This window comes from Puma concolor, chromosome D1, assembly GCF_028749965.1.
Source record: "Puma concolor isolate L17-30 chromosome D1, mPumCon1.1.hap2, whole genome shotgun sequence".
Classification (NCBI taxonomy): Eukaryota; Metazoa; Chordata; class Mammalia; order Carnivora; family Felidae; genus Puma; species Puma concolor.
Window position 1 is genome coordinate 57,972,623 of NC_141676.1, and position 19,188 is coordinate 57,991,810.

The 19,188-nt window shown below is 50.1% G+C and overlaps 1 protein-coding gene across 4 annotated transcripts; it reads left to right on the forward strand.

Annotated features, from left to right (window-relative positions):
• The first annotated feature begins 927 nt into the window (after positions 1–927).
• On the forward strand, positions 928–16,413 carry PLEKHB1 (pleckstrin homology domain containing B1). Of its 4 annotated transcripts, none has more exons than XM_025928503.2 (8): positions 928–1,071; positions 3,785–3,860; positions 5,003–5,155; positions 5,736–5,838; positions 6,932–6,971; positions 9,586–9,690; positions 14,399–14,498; positions 15,072–16,413. In XM_025928503.2, exons 1-8 carry the CDS (start codon positions 1,054–1,056, stop codon positions 15,206–15,208), a joined length of 732 nt encoding a protein of 243 aa, XP_025784288.1. In that variant the 5' UTR covers positions 928–1,053; the 3' UTR covers positions 15,209–16,413. The 4 variants fall into 4 exon arrangements, with proteins under 4 accessions (XP_025784288.1, XP_025784289.1, XP_086534394.1 ...); XM_086678268.1 differs by lacking the exon at positions 928–1,071 and adding an exon at positions 2,385–2,542; XM_086678266.1 differs by lacking the exon at positions 928–1,071 and adding an exon at positions 3,628–3,648.
• Positions 16,414–19,188: the final 2,775 nt, after the last annotated feature.

Consider the following 19,188-nt stretch of genomic DNA (forward strand, 5'->3'; position numbering starts at 1 on the left):
CTTTTTCTTGTCATAGCACCCCCTCTTTGGGAGGGTGGTGGAGGACTCGTCCCCCTGAATTACACACTGTTGCAGGAGAATCTTCCCTTTTCATATAGTTGCTAAATCCAGAGTATGTAATCTAGGAGCTGTCTGCCCTGTTCCCCCACTCCTCTATGAAGGACACCAAACAGCCCCTCACAGAGGGGAGCAAGGAGAGTTGGGGAGAGGGGCAGAATCCAGGTCTAGATTTCCTGAGGCCAGCTCCACCCTTTCCTTCCTTCCTTCCGTTCATCCTTCCTTTCTGCTTCTCCTTCCCTTCTCTACCACCTTTCTACCTTCCTTCCCTCTCTTCCTTCCTTCTTCCTGCCTTCCTTTCTTCCTCCACTTCCTTTCCCTCCTTACCGTCTGTATTCCCTCCCTTACTCTCTCCCTTCCTTCCTTGCACTGTGAGGCGGATATTTAATTAGGAGAAGGCAGGGGTGGGACGTTTCAGGGTCAGAAAGGCACTGTGGTTTGGTAAAGCTGGTTCCTGGGGATGCACGGAGACGTAGGAGCTCAGCGGCTAATAGGATTGGTCATGGCGAATCCTTCAGCAAGGCGCGCACAGCACGAAGGGGCGAAGCGCCGGGGTGGCTCAAGGTCAGGATTACAGAAATTCAGAAGCGAGAGAAAGCTTAAAGAGCCAGGCTGTGCAACCAGGACTGGGGTGATGGCACTGTCCAGCCAGGCTGGAGAAAGCAGATTTAGCCACGCCCCGACCGTGGGAGGAGGCCCGGCCCGCCCCTGCTTCGGGAATCTTAGAGATACTAGGCCAAGACCACAACCAAATTACCGATGATTTGTTACCCGATGAACTGAATGAAGGTCAGCAGATGAGATCAGTCCGGGAGGTTGGGGAGTGACCGGAGAGGGAGGACGATTTTTCTCTAGGATCTGTATGCCTCCTCTTACCTCCCCCTTCCGGCTCTCACTTGGTAGCATCTTCCTGATCCCTTTATCTCTTAAGGCGCTCAGGAAAATGACCCCCTGCAGGAACCTTCTGGGAAATGCTGCCCTGGCCGCCCAGGAACCATGAGTCCTGCAGCCCCGGTAAGGAACAGGTCTCTGGGACAGGAAGAAGGGTCCAGGGCAGGGTGGGTGCCCCTCTCAGACGGGGTTTAGGACCAAGAGCCCTTCAGGCCCTGACATCCCTGTTCTCTGAATGACATCCTGGATCTGCTCTTAGTTGGGGTTTGGTGGGGTTAAGCTATTCAGGAAATGATCCTGGAAGAGGAGCCCAGGTTGTAGATACAGAAACAATATTCTTTCTCCAGTGGGCCTCCTTCAATCATTTTTGACTATGCCCTAGAGAGATCTTTTCTACCCACAAATCAAACCACCTAACTCTCCATCTTGAAACCCCCACCCCCAAAGCTCCAGTCACTATGTCATAATACCCAAGTAAGTCTTGAGCCTGTCATCCCAGGCTTCATGTTATGTCCTTGCAAAACCTGTAGCTTCATCCCTTTCCACTCCCCATGCCCTCCCCACCCCTGCACTGTACTTTCCAAACACACTGAAATACTGCATATTCTTTTGAACTTTCCTTTTTAAAAAAATTTTTTTTAATGTTTATTCATTTTTGAGAGACAGAGAGAGACAGATAACGAGCTGAGGAGGGGCAGAGAGAGAGGGAGACACAGAATCCAAAGCAGGCTCCAGGCTCTGAGCTGTCAGGAGAACCCGACACAAGGCTTGAACCCATGAACCGTGAGATCATGACCTGAGCTGAAGTCAGACATTTAACTGCCTGGTGCACCCAGCTGCCCTATCTTTTGAACTTTCTGATCAGTGCTCATATGATTCTCTTAGGTCTACCCCCTGGGAAACTACTCATCCCTCAAGAACCCTTTTTAGCCTCCTTGGGAGGCCTTCCTGAACCTCCTGGGCAAAGTCAGACTCTTTTCTCCCATTGTTAAATCATACCCTGTGCTCTACTTGTGTTTCCATTTAGTCTACCCCACCAGACTGGAAGCGGGGGAAGGAAGGAGGGAAGGCCTTGTCAGATGCTCCTTTGTGCCCTCCGCTAGCATCCAGAACAGTGCCAGGCACAAACCGAGTATTGAAAAAACGTGACAAGACTAGGAGCCTGGCTTACTTACTTACTACCTTACTTTTTTCTACAGAATGAGTTAATGATTCTTAGGAAATGTATTTCATGATAAATGAGTGCACAGATGTCTTGGCAAAATAAAATTGCAGGTGCATCTCCTCACCTGTGCTCCAGGTCAACACAGGGTTTCCACCCAGGACAGGCCTTGTGCAATCCAGCTCTAGGGCTTCAGACTACAAGTCCCAGAATGCCTCGTGATCGCGCATCTCTCCCCGCCCCATCCCCTCCCAGGAGATGGGGCGGGACCTGGGGGCGGGGCCCAGGGGCAGCCAGGCCCGGGGCGCAGCCCGGGTATTGAAATGCCCCAGGCTCTCTGGGGCACACAAAGCGCAGGCGCAGCAGGTTGGGTAACAGCAAGCATCAAGTAGCAGCCGTTTTGGCAGCAGCATCCGCCACAGGTGTAGACAGGTGGGTGCATCAAGGGGAGGCTGCAGAGGGAGTTTGCACCTGACCCTCTTTGTCTGACCAGGGTAGGGCTTGGAGAGGGGAGGGAGGGGCAGGAGAAGTAGGGACAAAGCCAGGCCTTCCAGCTCAGGTGTTCCAGCTCTTGCTACGCAGCAACAGGTGTAAGCAGGTGGGGGAGGGGCAGAGCCACCTATTCGCAAGTAAGTCGCCCTCAGGAACAGAGGGAACCTGGATTCCAGTCCAAGCTCCATCACATACACGGACAAGTCGTTTGCTGTCCCTCAGTTTGTCCATCTGTAAAATAGGAGTCAAGATTCTACCCATCCAACAGAGTTACAGTGGGGACAAGGTGACGTGGTATAGTACATGCAGTGGTTTCAGAACTTGGCTGCACATTAGAATCACCTGGGATCTTTAAAAACTATCAATGCTTGCGTCCCAGCCCCAGACCTTCTGATTTAATTGTTATGGGGTATGACCTGGGTATTGAGAGTTTTAAAAGCTCCTACTGTTGTAATGGTTAGAAGCTGGGACTGCTGGGTGTGAATGCTGGCTCCTCTGTTTACTAATCGAGGGGATCTGCGTAAGTGGTTGAACTTCTCCAGGACTGTTTTCTGGGAGTAACAAGGATTTTCGTGAGGTTTCAAGGAGATAATAGACAAAAGCACTGAGAAGCATATCCAGCATATAATGCTCAGTCAATAATAGAAGCTATTGAACTATTATTTTACACACTTTGTAAACGGCTCAGGTGAGATTCAAATGGGAGGGAAGCTTTTTTTTTCTATCATGAAAGTCCCTCATTCATTGTCATGATTCTAATATTCTGCGCTGCCAGCATTTCAAAATCCCAGGGTTTCCAACATTGTTAACTGTTCCCCACTCCAGCCTCTACTTGCCTCATAGACACAAATCTAGAAACAGAAGCCAGAAGAAGGGACATGGCAAAGGTTATGGAGCTGAGATTGGAATCCAGGCTCCTGACCCCCACCCCCGCACAACGGGTGGCTGCCCTGCTGACCCCACGAGGACAGTGCTCCCATTATCTTTCTAGAGCCGAGAAGGAGAAGGAGACCGAGAAGGAGAAGGAGACCGGCAGGCTTGCCCTTGTTTACTAACACTCCCTTAAACGTTTCCACGTTTCCTCAGTGGCTTCCCCAGGGAGAGCAGGGCTGGGGGCTTCTCTTTGGAGAGCTGCCCCGGAGCTGCTGATGAGGCTTGTGTGTCCTGTGAATCCTCCGACAGGTTCCGCCTGACTCCACCCTGGAAAGTCCTTTTGAAGAAATGGCCCTGGTGAGGGGCGGCTGGCTGTGGAGACAGAGTAAGTAACCTTGGGCCAAATCCTTGTCCATTGTGTACCTTGTCCAGGGACAGGGGTGAAGGAAGTGGCTTGTTAGGTGTGCCGCAGTGAACCCTTCTCCCAAGAAAAAAGACCCTTTTTACCCTTTCTCCTTTGTTTATACTCTTTCCTCTGCTTGGAGTGTCCTTCCTATTCCTGACTGCTTGGAAAATGTCCCCTTCTGGGAGAAGCCTTCTCTGACTTTTCCTCTAACCTCCACTCCGCCTCTGCTGTAGCACCAAGCTGGGTTAGAGGCTCCCTACACTGTTCCCAGTGCGTTATGCATACCTCTGTTATAGCACGGATCCCCCTATAATGTAACTGCCTTCATCTATGGGTCTTACCACTCCCCCACTCCATACTGACCCCAGACTGTGAGCTCCTTGAGGGTATGGACTGGGTTTGATGCTCTGCATATCCACAGCACTAGCCCGGGGCTGGCCATGGAACGAGGCTCAGAATAATATGAAAACGCCTCTATGCTTTGGGATCTGTAAAGCCTTAAGAAGCTTCTTTATGACTTTGCCTTTTCTGTTAAGATTTTCAGTCGTAAAATGTTCAAAGGTAGGGCTCAGGCTTCCAGACCCACCTCTGACCAGAATCATGATCTGAAGAAGAGCTCTCCTGGGTTAGGAGTTCTCCAACACCCCATGACCCATTCTCAGTTCATTCAATTCAGCAAACACTGAACCCAGGTCCTGCTGGGTGCCAAGTCCAGGGTGGGGAGCTGTGGACACCCCAGTCTGGTAGAAGAGGCTGACACTACAGAAACAACTGTCACACAAGTGCAAGATAAGGGATTAGATGGAGGCTCAGGGTAGGAAGAGGCCTTTGCCCTTGAAACTTGGGGCTTGGCCTTGGAAGCCCCCAAGGAAGAAATCTGGTCATTCATTTACCATTCAACACATTTATGGAGCCTCTGCTATGTGTTAGGCACAAGGGGAGGCACTGGGTGAGCAAGGCAGAAAGAGGCTCTGCCATCATTTCAGGGGGTAGATAGACAAGAAAGGCATGTTATAACACTGGGGGCTGTGGGTGAGGGGATTCTGGGAGCCCGTCCAGTGCTCCTGCCCCCTAGCAGGCTCTGAAATCAGCCTGCCTAGCAAATGTGAACTATTGCACAGGCTCCATCCTCCGCCGCTGGAAGCGAAACTGGTTTGCCTTGTGGCTGGATGGGACCCTGGGCTACTACCATGATGAGACTGCACAGGACGAGGAGGATCGCGTGCTCATCCAGTTCAATGTCCGCAGCATAAAGATCGGCCAAGAGTGCCACGGTGAGAAGCCCTTTTCCCTCTGGCACTGTGACTATGTCCATGGCCCTCCCATTGTGTCTGTCTGATAACATCTGCATGAGGCTCTTGCCAGCTTCAGAGGGCTTCCATAGACATTGCTTCTGGGTCTCTCAACTCCAACTCATGTGGGTTTGAATTAAGATAGCGGTTCCTTATTGAGTTCCTACCCTGTGCTGGGCCTGGGTCCTATGCTGGGGTCACAGAGGCAAGTCAGACAAGGTTCCTGCCCTCTGGGTGCTAGAAACTGGATAAAGATGAAAAGAGATAAGGAGGATCAGGGAGGTTAAGTGACTGGCCCAGAGTCACAGAGCAAATCTCCTCAACCAGGGCTCAGGCCACAGTCATAACAGGGTAACTGATAGATGTCTAACTATGGCAATAGGCAACGTGGAAAGGTTGAAAGGCTCTGAAGAGTAAAGCAGAATCCCAGAGAAAGTGTGTGAGATCAGAGGAGGTTGGCAATGGCCAATAAACAGGACCCGGAAGTCCGTCCCTATTCTTGTTTCTGGTTTACTGGGGCCTGTGCCCCGTGGAAACCCCATATGTGTGTGTCTGTCTCTAGATGTGCAGCCCCCAGAGGGCCGGAGCCGAGACGGCCTGCTGATTGTGAACCTCCGGGAGGGCTCCCGCCTGTATCTGTGCGCAGAGACCAAGGACGATGCCGTGTAAGTCCTCTCAGGAGAGGATAGGGAGAGATCTTGGGGAACGTAACCAGATGCCTCCTCCTCACTGGGCCTTCTGATTCCCAAAGTGTAGGAAGAGGGGACAAAGACCAGTCAACAGGGAAGAGGTTGGGCAGAGTGGATTTGAATGGCTCGTGGTGATTGGTGTGGTACCCAGAAAAGTCCTCACATCACCCTGTGATGGAACCCGGGACTATGGAGGGAGGACTGGGCACACCGGCCTCAGGTGTGTGGTCCTTGATCATACAGGGTCGTGTATTTAGCAGGCTCTGAGATGAGTGCTCACTTGGGGGTGATATGGAACAGACAACCCTGTGGCATCCGTGAAGGACCTCCCTTCCCACTGCCTCCTGAGGAGATGCCTTAGTGGGTGGCCTTTGATCTGAGGTGGAGACCCTGCCCCGCCTCACAGAGGCAGCCCACTGTGTTGCAGAGACATGCCAGTGTCCGATGCAGATCCACACTGTGAGGCCGGGTGTGTCTGCTTACTCACATTCTTTCCCTTCCTACCCTCGGGCCGTGGAGTCAGTAGGCCTTTGCATTGTAGGAGAGTGAAAGAGATGGGGCGTGTGGGAGTGGGGGAAGCTGAGCTCTGGCCCGACAAAGCACAGAGCCGCCTTGTCCACCCTAGCCAGGTGCCATGGCAACCAACAAAGGCCTGATTGTCCTGTGTCCACTCGGCCCTCACAGGGCTCTGGGGTCAGAGCGTTGGGGAACTGTGTGTGTGTAGGTTTGGGGTGTGGAGGTGAGCTGCAGCTAGAGAACCAGCCCAAGCATGCCAGAATCCGAAGGCCCCGAAGAGACCACCCAAGCCCAGCTGTCTTGTGTCTAGCCGGGGAAGCTGGAAGAGGGGAAGACTGTGGACTAAGAATGAATTAGGAGCCTCCAGCTCAAATGAGGGCTCTGTCTGTGTGACTGGGGTGGGAGAGGGGTTTTGTCTACCCAAGGGGGTCAAGGGGACCTCCCCCCTTTACAGGAGACTGGGGCTGAGGCTGTGTTGAGGACGAAAGTCTTAACAGCTAGGGGCCCAATCTCCCAAACTCCCTCCTCAAGGTCTGATGGGTTTGCTTTGCAGAGCGTGGAAGACGGCGTTACTGGAGGCGAATTCTACCCCGGTGAGCCCCCCATTCCCTCCTTTTCCCCTCCCCACCCCTTCCTGCCATGGAATCATGGGTGACTCAGACTCGGTCTCCATCTGCCAGGAATTCTCAATTCCCATATATGTGAGTGAATAGGCTTGTGTGGACTCAGATACTGTGAGTCCACGTGTAAAAGGACAGAAGACAGACAACTGGTGCTTGGAGGAGAGAGAGAGACTGTAGGGGGTGGCATGTAAGCTGGGGCAAAGAAACTATCTTTTATTGAGCAACTATTATGTGCTAGGTGTGACACAGGTACAGTTCCACCTACTCCTGACAACAGTCCTGTGAGGCTGGGATTATTATTACCTCTCTGCAAAGAATAAGATTGAGCTTCATTCATCCACACAACAAGTATTTACTGAGTTCCTACTATATTCAGGCACTCTGACAAAGGGCAGGGATCAGAGGTGAACTAAGTAAAGAGATGTTGGCCCTGTTCTCCTGGATTCAATCTAGTGGGCAGCTGGGTGTGAGGAAGCAACTAATCACACAGTTAATGATTCTATTGCAACGGTGGTAACTGCTTTGACAGAGATGTGCACCGTGCATTCAATGTGTGACCACCTTGGTGGCCTGGTCCAGAAGGGAGTTCAGACAAGGCTAAAGGTGAGACCCTGAAGGATAAACAGAAATTGACTGTGTAGAAGGGGTGGGGTGGGGTAAAGGGAACAGCTTTCCAGGCAGAGGAACTGCATGTGCAAAGGCCCTGAGAAAGGGTAAGAATTCAGTAAGTTTAAGAACAGAATGAAGGCTGGAGCAGCTGGAGCTTAGGAAGGGAGAGCAAGGGAGAAGGAGGGTTGGCAGGGCCAGGCATTATGGGATGTGTTAAGATGTTGGTTTCTGCTAAGAACACCAGGAAGTCATTGAAAGCTTTTAAGCAGTGGGATGATATGAACAGATCAGACCAGATTTGTGTTTTAAAAATATAGTCTGGCTGGTAGGTAGGGAATGGCCTGTAGAGGGTAAGAGTGGATGCCAGGAGACCAGTTAGAAGGCTGGGACAGAGTCCTACTGACTGGCTGGAGGTCTGGTCTAAGGCCTTGCTAATGAGGATAAGACATATTTAGGAGGTAGAGTCAACAGAGCCTAGTGATTGATGGAGGTGTGGGTTTGAGGAGCTGCCCTAGGCCCCCAGCTCAATGATAGCCCAGCTTGGCCTTGACCCCATCTGCCTGACTCCACATTGTGTGCTTGCTCCTTCTATGTGTGGTGCAGTGGAGCCCAATCTCACCTAGAGAGACTCTGCTGGAAAGTAGCAGAGAAGACTGGATTGCATTTAGAACCCTTCTTAGACATGCACCTGCTGAGGGCTGAGCATTGTGCTCAGTACCTGCCATCAGTTATATCATTTAATCTTCCAACAGCTCCGGTAGGGCTGTACTTTTAGTTCCATTTTACAGATAGGGAAGGTGAGGTTCAGAGAGGAAGTGACTTGTCCAAAGCCTCATAGTCTTAAGTCAGCGGAAGAGCCTGTATTGGAGCCTAGGTCAGTGAGATTTGGCGGGAAGGGCATTACTGGTAGAAAGAACTGCATGAGCAGAGGTGAGGGGTGAGATGTGCACGTGTGTGTATGTGTGTGTAAGTGCCAGGAGTCTGTCCTGGCTGGACGATAATACATGGAGGGAAAGAAATGGGGGAAATGACCTCTGAGGAGCATTGTGGGGAATGACAAAGGGCATTAAGAAGGGGGGACTTGGCCAGACTTTGGGGAGCAGATTCAGGCTTCTGGGTGGAAACTGGATTAGAAAAAGCTGGAAGTGAGGAGGCTGGAGCAGTGGTCTACAAGGCGGAGACACCCCTGTTGGCTAACCTGGCTCTGAGCTCCATATTCCCCATATGCAGAGCAAAGGAGTCCCACCCAAAAGAGGCAGAAGGAGGTGAGGGCTGACCGTTCTGTTCTGCACTCTGTGACTCTATGAAGCTGCCTTGTTCCTCCTCTGCCTGTGCACCTTCCTGCTGCTCTGCTTACCAGTCTCTGCTCTGACCCTCTACTCCCCCTCCCACTGTCCACCGTCACACACACCTGTCTGATCCCAGGGCTTGCTTGAGTGGAATGTGTTTGTGCCTCAGTCTTTGTACCAGTGTCTGCTTGTCTCTGAATGTTCACGCCTGTGTCCGTGACTTCTCTCTGTTCTGTGCCTATGTAGGAGTGACCTGCACTTTGTCCCTCCATGTCCTGCAGATTTATACCCCACTCTGGACAGAGGCTCTTCCAGGGAATATAGGGCCAGGGTCACAGCCAAGGACAAGGCTGGGAGGCCAGTGAAGGGGAGGACAGGTATGTGGGAGGGCGGATCAGAGTTGTTCTGTTCTTTCTAGAGACTGAGAGCCTCAGCAGCCTAAAACCGGTGAAGGTGGGCTAATTATGGAGGGACACTACTGATCCTCTTCTGGGTAACTTTGGCAAAGTGTCCCCCTCTGAGCCTCCCTCCATTACCATGGGCCGAGGAGGAAGAGGACCACTCTTTCCACTGCCCAGCTGGCAGAGGGCTCAGGTTGGGCCTGTTAAAAACTGAGTTTCTCCAGATGTAGAGGACCACTGACACCTCCCTCCCTCCCCCTTTTTGGGTTTCTGTGGCTTGAGCAGGCCCCAACCGGAGCCACCGTCCCTCCCAGGAGCCGCCGGGTTTGCCCCAAGGTCAGGTGTGTGACCCGCTCGTGGAGCCCCTGTAAGGTTGAGAGGCGGATCTGGGTAAGTGCTGGCTCAGCCCTCCCTGCCTCCATTCTGGCCACAAAGATGTGCCTCCAAAACTGGGCCCAGTCACATCCCTTCTCTGCTCACAAACATTACATGGCTACCTATCACTCACAGAACACCAACCACAGTCCCATTCTCAAGGATCCAGCCTGAGATCTCAAGGATCTCATGTCCCATTCTCTCAGGATCCAGCCTGAGCCAATCTCACCTACCACATCCCCTTATCCCCTGTGCTGTAGCTGCTCCTCCAGCTTCCCAGCTGCACCAGACCTCTTGCCTCTTCCCAGGCTTTGCAGATGCTGTTCTCTCTGCCGTGAAGACTCTTAGTTTCCTTATTCCTCTGACAAACTGATGCTTAGCCTCTAAGAGCCACTTCAAAGGCTACCATCTCCTCAGGGAGGACTTCCCAGACTTCCAGGTATCGTCACTCCCTTCACAGCCTGCTGCACTAATGCTTAGTATCATCTTATTAGGCCTCTTTCAAGTCCCTTTATTTCGGTCTCTATTCTCCCATGAGACCTGGGACTTCCTCCAAGGCAAAGACTGGGTCTGATCAGCTCTGCCTCTATGGAGCCTGGCTCAGTGCTGGGTATACAGCAGGTGCTCAATGAGTACTCGGTGATAGGGACAGTCTGTTTTGACCCTCCTTCTTCCCGGTGCATGGAGCTGGGGCACAGGTGGGCCTCAGGCAGTGTTCACCGAATGAGCGAATGAGTGAATGACTAAAGGGAGGAAGGAGGAGTGAAAAACCTCTGTTAATGGCATCACTGTCACATATCATAATTTAGTCCACATCTGTCTCCCTTCCTCCTACCCCAGAATTTCTGGAAAGCACGATTGGGGGATGAATCCTATCTCTGTCCCCAGTGCTCAGCAGGGCATGGGGTGGATACAGTGGGGGCCTATCTTCGAGTGCTGGTGGTCTTATAGTCAACTGTGAACTCCTTTTCTAGTACAGTGGTGTTTGATGTGGCTGTGAGTTAGAATCACTTCAGGACTTAAAAAAAAAAAAATCTAAACGTTCATATCCTACCTCTGGATGCTCTAATTTTGTAGGTCTGGAGTGGGGCCTTGGAAATCTGTGGTTTAAAAAAGTTATTCAGGTAATTCTGATGTGCAGAACCACTGAACCCAGAAGGCTAGGTCTACCTAGGTCCAGGTGCATAGACGTGGCTCAGTTGGATTCTCACTGTGCCTTGGGAGTGGGCATTGTAGGAAAGACATTGTAGGAAAGACTATCCCTATTAACAGATGTAAAAACTGAAGCTCTGAGAGGCTACATAACTTGACCGCGACACTTGATTCTTCAGTGGCAGGACTAGGATTCCCATCCCAGCATTCTGAGACATCCCCCCTACCCAAATGAGGATGCAAGTTTGTTTAAAGATTTTTTTTTTTAAATGTTTATTTGAGAGAGAGAGAGAGAGAGAGAGAGAGAGAGAGAGAAAACACAAGCGGGGGAGGGGCAGAAGGAGAGGGAGACACAGAATCCAAAGCAGACTCCAGGCTCTGAGCTGTCGGCACAGACCCAGATGCGGGGTTCAAACACACAAACAGTGGGATCATGACCTGAGCCGAAGCCAGACGCTTAACCGACTGAGCCGCCCAGGCACCCCAAAGATGTAAGTTTGTTTAAAGTGGGGATGCCTAAAAATGGGGTTTAAAAAGCTGTAAACCTTATAACAACAGCTTTTCTGAGGGAAGGGAACTTATTTGTATGTGGCCTCCTGATTGGCTGACCCTGCACTTGCAAAAGGGGCTGGGCTTGCAGAAAGGGAGAGGATCAGGATCAAGCCCTTAGGTTCTGTCCCTAAGGTCCCTGGAGGAAAACCTGCCTCGTTGCCAGGTGACCCATATGAGTTTACCTCTGGGCCTCCCAGACCTAGAGGGTAGAAACAGGTGCCACCAAGGGGCATGAGTTGGTGTTTTCCATTCTCTCTGAGGCCAGATGAGGCCACAGGCTCACTGTGCAGCTGCCGTGCAGATACAGGCTCTAGATCCTAAAGTCTCTACAAATAAAAATGGGGATCTGAGTGCTTGGATCTCTCTAGACCCTTCCAGGCATGGAGCTTAGATCCTGGCTACCCACCACCAGAAAGCTCTATTGGATCACTTTTAGGGAAGAGCACAGTGAGGGAAGTCACTTGAGACTGAGCATTGTTTGAGCCTACTGTGTTACCCTGGAACTGGTCATTGTCCCTAAATTGAGGCTGGACTTAGAGCTGGGTGACCTTAGTTCAGTCTGGCTCTATATTTGACTCACTTGAGATAAATTCAGTACATTAGGCAGCTATCATGTTCCAATGAGGCCTAATTAGACCCCCTTGTGGGTCTCAAGTCTGACACACTCAAAGGGATACAAACAATGACACTGCAGAGTGACTGGTGCTGTGATAAGGAGAGTCTAAGGGCTAAGTCTGTTCTCCCAACAGAACAGGGAGGTTCAGGGAGAGTAATACTTGGGTTCAGTCTGAAAGATAAGTTAGGTAATTGAATGAAAAAAGGGAAGAAAGGCATCCTCATCAAAGAGAAATGGCATGGAGGGGTGCCTGGGTGGCTCAGGAGGTTCAGGGTCAGGCTTTGGCTCAGGTTGTGATCTCGTGGTTTGTGAGTTCAAGCCCCGTGTCAGGTTCTGTGCTGACAGCTCAGAGCCTGGAGCCTGCTCTGGATTCTGTCTCCCTCTTTCTCTGCCCCTCCCCTGCTTGTGCTCTGCCTCCCTCTCTCAAAAATAAATAAACATTAAAAAACAGGGGCGCCTGGGTGGCGCAGTCGGTTAAGCGTCCGACTTCAGCCAGGTCACGATCTCGCGCTCCGTGAGTTCGAGCCCCGCGTCGGGCTCTGGGCTGATGGCTCAGAGCCTGGAGCCTGTTTCCAATTCTGTGTCTCCCTCTCTCTCTGCCCCTCCCCCGTTCATGCTCTGTCTCTCTCTGTCCCCAAAATAAATAAATGTTGAAAAAAAAAAAAAAAAAAAAAAAAAAAAAAAAGAAATGGCATGGAGATTTTAAATCACAGGTATGTATTTAGAGAAACCCCCTTTACAACCAAATTTCTTGAAAGGAATGTCATGACATGTTGATTCCATCCCTTATTTCTCAACCATTCTTCAACTCTCCATAGTCTGGATTCTCCCCCCAACCACTCCTCTGAAAAATGTTTTTTCAAGGTCATCCACAACTTCCAAGTTGCCAAATCAATGGCTTATTATTTTCTTGGCACTGGCCAAAAGGATGGACAGAAGAGCATAGTTAGAAGATAAAATCATGAGACTTGGTGGCTGGTGTGATATGGAAGACAAGCGTGTGAAGATGAGAGTGCCAACCTGATGCCTTGGTTTGAGTACATGGTAGTGGCATTTAGAGAAAAGCATTTGTGGAAGAGCAGGTTCAGGAGATAGAAAGGTGATGAAATCCCTTCGAGATAGGTGGAGTTTAAGACACCTGACTTTTAAGAGGAGTTGGACCATTCAGGGGCGACACCTAGTTTGAGAGAGATATAGAGTAGAAGGGGGCTAAGAAGAAGGAGCCAGGAGACTAGGGGATCTTGCTCCCTCTCTAGGTCTACTCCCTCATGGGTAAAATGAGGGGCATGGATTAGGAGTTTCTATTTAATTCAGCGTATATTTATTGGTTCTTGCTATTCACTAGATCCCGTATGTAACAGAAATTAATCAGAGTCCATGTCTATAAGTAGCTCACATTTGGGGTACAGGCAGGAAAGTCCAGGAGGAAAGATAGTCCATAGAGAACTTAGGAAGAAAGAATTCTTTCTGAAACCAAAAGGGCTTCCTGGAGTGGATGATTTCTGAGTTAGGCTTTGAGGGGTTGATTCTAATGGAGAGACTGCTTTCCTCCCTCAGAGAGAGAAAAATGACCATTCTTCTCTGAGCCTCCCACCCCCAGTTCTGTGGTAATGTGGAGATAATAATGCCTGCAGTAAGGATTAGAGGAAGTAATACATATGAACACCTCCCTCAGAACCTGGTACATGGTGGATGCTTGATAATACTTTAGTTACTTTCCATCCATCCCCTCCTTTCTTTTCCTTCCTCCCCAACCTTTTACTTCCGGGCCTGGGGGCTGGCCAGATGCCCTACCCAGTGACTAGGAGAGTAGAAAAATCCATTGGCTTTCTCCAAATGGGACCATTGGAGAGCAGCTAGCAAATATTAGGTTACATAGGGAAGTTGGGAGCCATGGGGAATTTAAAAATCTATATATTTTTAATGTTTATGTGGAGAGAGCACATGAGCAGGGGAGGGGCAGAGACAGAGAGAGAGAGAGACAGAGAGAGACAGAGAGAGAGAGAATCCCAGGCTGACAGCACAGATCCTGACTCGGGCTCGGGGCTCAAGCTCACAAATTATGAGATCATGACCTGTATGGAAATCAAGGGTCCCACACTTAAACAACTGTGCCACCAAGGTGGCCCACTGTGGAGGATTTTTGACCAGGGGAGTGATAGGTAGGAGGGTAGGGTGAGAAAATGGGATCTGGATGTAGAGGCTACAGTTTTAGAGGACAAGGACCATGGACCATGTGGGCAGGCAGGGTCTTTCTCAGGAGCTTGCTGGTTCCTGGGGATCCATTTCTAACTTTGAATAAGTGGTTTTGTAGGCCCAGAAGAACCTAAGCAGGGTATGGTGGGTAGGGGCCCAAACCTGGGCCAGGGAGTTTCTGGGCAGTAACCCAGTGGGGCTCCCCAGGTGCGTGTCTACAGCCCGTACCAGGACTACTATGAGGTGGTAACTCCCAACGCTCATGAAGCCACATACGTACGCAGCTACTACGGACCGCCCTATGCAGGTAAGTCTCCAGCCTGGCCCGCCCCCTGCCCAGATCCAGCCCCAGGCCCCTGCAGCTGGGACAGAAACCACTCTTGTGGGGACCACGGATTTTTCCAGGCGGTACCCACCACTGGGCCCTCCCCATCCCGAAACTCGGAATATCTCTTGAACCAGTGTACCTCCACACTCCAGAACTGACCTCACTTCTCTAGGCTGTCTGCCCAGCAATACCCGTTTCTGAGCTGCTGGCGACCCCTGGTGGCTAACGCGGGAGCGGCCGCCTCCTTCCGCCCCAGGGGCTGGCGGTTGGGAACGCCCATCCTCTGGTGTGGCCTGGAGGTTCTTAGAGATACTGGGTTTCCTCGCTGTTCCACTCTAGCCCCATGGTCCCAGCAGATACAAGGCCAGTAAGCCCTGGAGAAGGAGTACAAGTCCTTTCCGCATCAAGGCCTCAGTTTCTCCGATTGAGGTGCAGAAGAGTGGGCTCAGCTCTTTACCCTGGGTTGGGCATGAGTCTAGTGGGAGGAGAGGAGTGAAGATCTCTCTTCTCCCTACTCTGAAGTCCCCGTCCCTCACCGCTCTCTCTCCACAGGACCCGGCGTGACGCACGTAGTAGTGCGGGAGGATCCCTGCTACAGTGCGGGCGCTCCGCTGGCCATGGGCATGCTCGCGGGGGCCGCCACAGGTGCCGCGCTCGGCTCGCTCATGTGGTCTCCCTGTTGGTTCTGAGCCCTGGGACTGGGAGTGTGGACCCTGCGCCTAGAGCAACAGACCCCTTTTCCTCCTTGACCCCACCCTCCACGATTTAAGTCCTGCTGTACTTCGGCTCCTTCTTCTCCACTAGTCCCCCTGGACTTGGATCATCCATATCCCACTCCCCCACTCTCACCCCTTGCGTTGCAAGAAGCTATCATCCCAGGCACAAACATAGCTCAAAATCCTTGTATCTATTGCCAGACACCCCAGACTTTTGTTATAGACACATATAGACATGGTTCCCTCCAATACACCAGGACACAGAAAACGACTCATGTGACTTAAAGTTCCCAGGTACTGGAGACCGAGGAGTCAGGTTTTTTCCTCCAGCACCTCCATGGTTGCTGGGAAAAACAGAAGTAAACAAACACTTGACAGGACAGAATTATCAATCCTTTGACACATGAGGGTAAAGAACAGAAGGTAGGCTAGGAGTAGGGTTGTTGCAAGAGTGCAGAGCAATGATTATCATGGACATGTCCAAGGAATTAAAAGTTCATTTAGGTTGGGGTGGGGACTGGGATAAGATCATGATGGCCCTCCAGGCTAAAGAGCTTGCTGGGTAAAGGGGAGATGTGAGCTTTTTGGAGGGAAGTTTCATGATTGCGCCTATAATGAATATATTGCCTGTTAATACTGACACATACTGAAATCCAAAACACTCTCGGAGGTTAGCCCCATCCTTCCCACTATCAGCTTCCAGGGTCCCCTGTTCCTTCAGTGCTCAGAAAACACTTGTTCCCCATGTTAGGGGTGCCTGGGGCAGCAATTGAGTTGAACCTGGGGTCCACTTGCTGGGGGGCAGATAAGCTCTGTTCAGGACCTCCAGCCCTAGGATGGTGCTTCCATCAGGAAATGCATTCCTGGTCCCCAGGAACTTGGCCCTCTGTCCATAACTGTGGCTGTCACCATCTTAGGCTTTGTCTCTTCCTTCACTCTGGGGGAGATGGCAGTGTTCACCTCTAGGGCCTGATCCAGTGGGAAGCCCCATGTGTGCCTCCCTGTAAGTGGCCCAGCAATCTCTCCATTTGGCTCCTTTACAATTTCCTCTCCCACCCTGTCCTAACAGAAGTGCTAACATTCCTACCCAGTAGCCAGAGTAGCCTGCTAAAGTTCCCTTGTAGGTATGGGCCCTAGTGGCCCTGCTGCAGAGACTAATAAAGATATGGTTGGCTCTAGCCCTGGCTCTGGCTCTGGCTCTTTTGTCCACCTCCCCCTCCCCGCCACGGTACTTGTCTCCCTGGGACTCAGCACCTACTTGTGCCTTCTTTGGTATAGTAAGAAGAGTGTGTGGATTCTGAGGGCAAGTAGAACTGGAGACAGCATCTTAGCTGAGCAATTTGGGGCAATTCACTTAACCTGTCTGGATCTTGGTTTTCCCATCCATAAGGTGGTAGGTTGAAGTTGGCCATGCCTGAGGGCTCATAAGGAGAGGGTGCCTCAGCATGAAAAGATGGTCAACATTGCTCCTCATCAGGGAAATACAAATCAAAACCACACTCAGATACCACCTCACACCAGTCAGAGTGGCTAAAATGAACAAATCAGGAGACTGTAGATGCTGGCGAGGATGTGGAGAAACGGGACCCTCTTGCACTGTTGGTGGGAATGCAAACTGGTGCAGCCACTCTGGAAAACAGTGTGGAGGTTCCTCAAAAAATTAAAAATAGATCTACCCTATGACCCAGCAATAGCACTGCTAGGAATTTACCCAAGGGATACAGGAGTGCTGATGCACAGGGGCACTTGTACCCCAATGTTTATAGCAGCACTCTCAACAATAGCCAAATTATGGAAAGAGCCTAAATGTCCATCAACTGATGAATGGATAAAGAAATTGTGGTTTATATACACAATGGAGTACTACAGCAATGAGAAAGAACGAAATATGGCCCTTTGTAGCAACGTGGATGGAACTGGAGAGTGTGATGCTAAGTGAAATAAGCCATACAGAGAAAGACAGATACCATATGGTTTCACTCTTATGTGGATCCTGAGAAACTTAACAGGAACCCATGGGGGAGGGGAAGGAAAAAAAACAAAAAAAAAAGAGGTTAGAGTGGGAGAGAGCCAAAGCATAAGAGACTGTTAAAAACTGAGAACAAACTGAGGGTTGATGGGGGGTGGGAGGGAGGAGAGGGTGGGTGATGGGTATTGAGGAGGGCACCTTTTGGGATGAGCACTGGGTGTTGTATGGAAACCAATTTGACAATAAATTTCATATAAATAAATAAATAAATAAATAAATAAATAAATAAAAGAAATTGTGGTTTATATATACACAATGGAATACTACATGGCAATGAGAAAGAATGAAGTATGGCCTTTTGTAGCAACGTGAATGGAACTGGAGAGTGTTATGCTAAGTGAAATAAGTCATACAGAGAAAGACAGATACCATATGTTTTCACTGTTATGTGGATCCTAGGAAACTTAACAGAAGACCATGGGGGAGGGGAAGGAGGAAAAAAAAAAAAAAAAGGTTAGAGAGGGAGGGAGCCAAAACATAAGAGACTCTTAAAAACTGAGAATAAACTGAGGGTTGATGGGGGGTGGGTGATGTGTATTGAGGAGGGCACCTGTTGGGATGAGCACTGGGTGTTGTATAGAAACCAATTTGACAATAAATTTCATATTTAAAAAAAATTTAAAAAATAACTATAAAAAAAAAAAAAAAAAGAGACGCTGCCTCAGGGTGTCTGTCATCTGAACTAATGAGTGATCCAGGCTGTGCCCTGTCTGCTGAGAGTCCAGTGGTGTTGAGGTCTTTTGCAGTAGGTTCTTATCCTTCTAGAGCTGAATCAATGAGTTGGTCTCAGAAAGCAGGTGGTCAGGGAAGGAAACAACCATCTTGCATCAGACCTTTTGAGGCTGCAAGTGACAGAGACCCCCTGCTCAAACTGATTCAAGCTAAAGAAGGGAAAGCATTGGGTCATATAACTGAGAAGTCCAGAAACTGCTTGGTGCAAAATCCCTTAGACTTTGTTTTCATCTTTATAGCCACTGGGCTTACCCTTTCAGAGGCTTCAGTGATACTCAGCAGCTCCAGACCAAATGCCCTTCTGGGTTCAAGTCTAGCCAAGAGAGCTTTTCTTCTCCTAATAGTATGAATAAAAGTCCTGGGACTGAAGAGCATTATCCCAAATTGGGTCCTGTGGTCATCCAAGAGTCCATGGTGATCTGGAAAAGATGATCTAAAACAACAGGGCTTACAACAGGGGTGGAGTGGTGTCCCAAAGAACGTTTAGGGCACTGTTGCCCAGAATTAGGCTGGATAAGTGGCAAAAACATCAGGTGTCTGCCCCAGCCACATTCCCAGAGACACCAACTTAGAGGGAGACATAAACAAACACCAGTGATTCAATGAGATGAGGTAAGTGAGGAACATGGTACAGTGCGAGCTGTGAGAAGAGGTATTCAACTCTGCCAAAGGAAGTGGGGAAAGATCTGGGGCAGGGATGAACTTGAAGGCCAAGCAGGGAAGGGAGGGAGAGCTTTCCACACAAAGAACACATGGAAGAAATGGCATGAGCAATGGCCTCAGAGGACTTTGGTCTTGAGAGCACAATGAAGTTCAGCCTGATGTCACAGTTTATTTCATGGTGAGAAGGGATGGTAGATGAGGCAATATTATAGAGAACCTCCCACAGCTGGGTTAAGTGCTCTTCTCTGTGCCCCTACAGCCTCAGGACTACCATTTATCACCCGGATGAGACCTGGTTCTTTGCACTCACCCCATTGAACAGGGCAAGACAAATGGATGTTTCAGATGTAGTTTGCTTCAAAATCTCTCCACTAATAGGATTGTGGCACGAATTTTTTATCTTCCAGCTGTCCAGTAGACAATTGTTCACATATACATTAAAACATTCTCAGAAAACAGTCTGACCTGGAGTTGACTTATGGACCATATCTGGCTCACACATTCTTTTGTTTGGTCAGTACAGTGGTTT

Bases quoted from the DNA above. Each gene is read 5' to 3' on its own strand.
- PLEKHB1 (XM_025928503.2), top strand. The intron at 5,156-5,735 runs GTGAGAAGCCCT...GTCTGTCTCTAG, and splicing joins GATCGGCCAAGAGTGCCACG to ATGTGCAGCCCCCAGAGGGC. The intron at 9,691-14,398 runs GTAAGTGCTGGC...GGGGCTCCCCAG, and splicing joins AGGTTGAGAGGCGGATCTGG to GTGCGTGTCTACAGCCCGTA.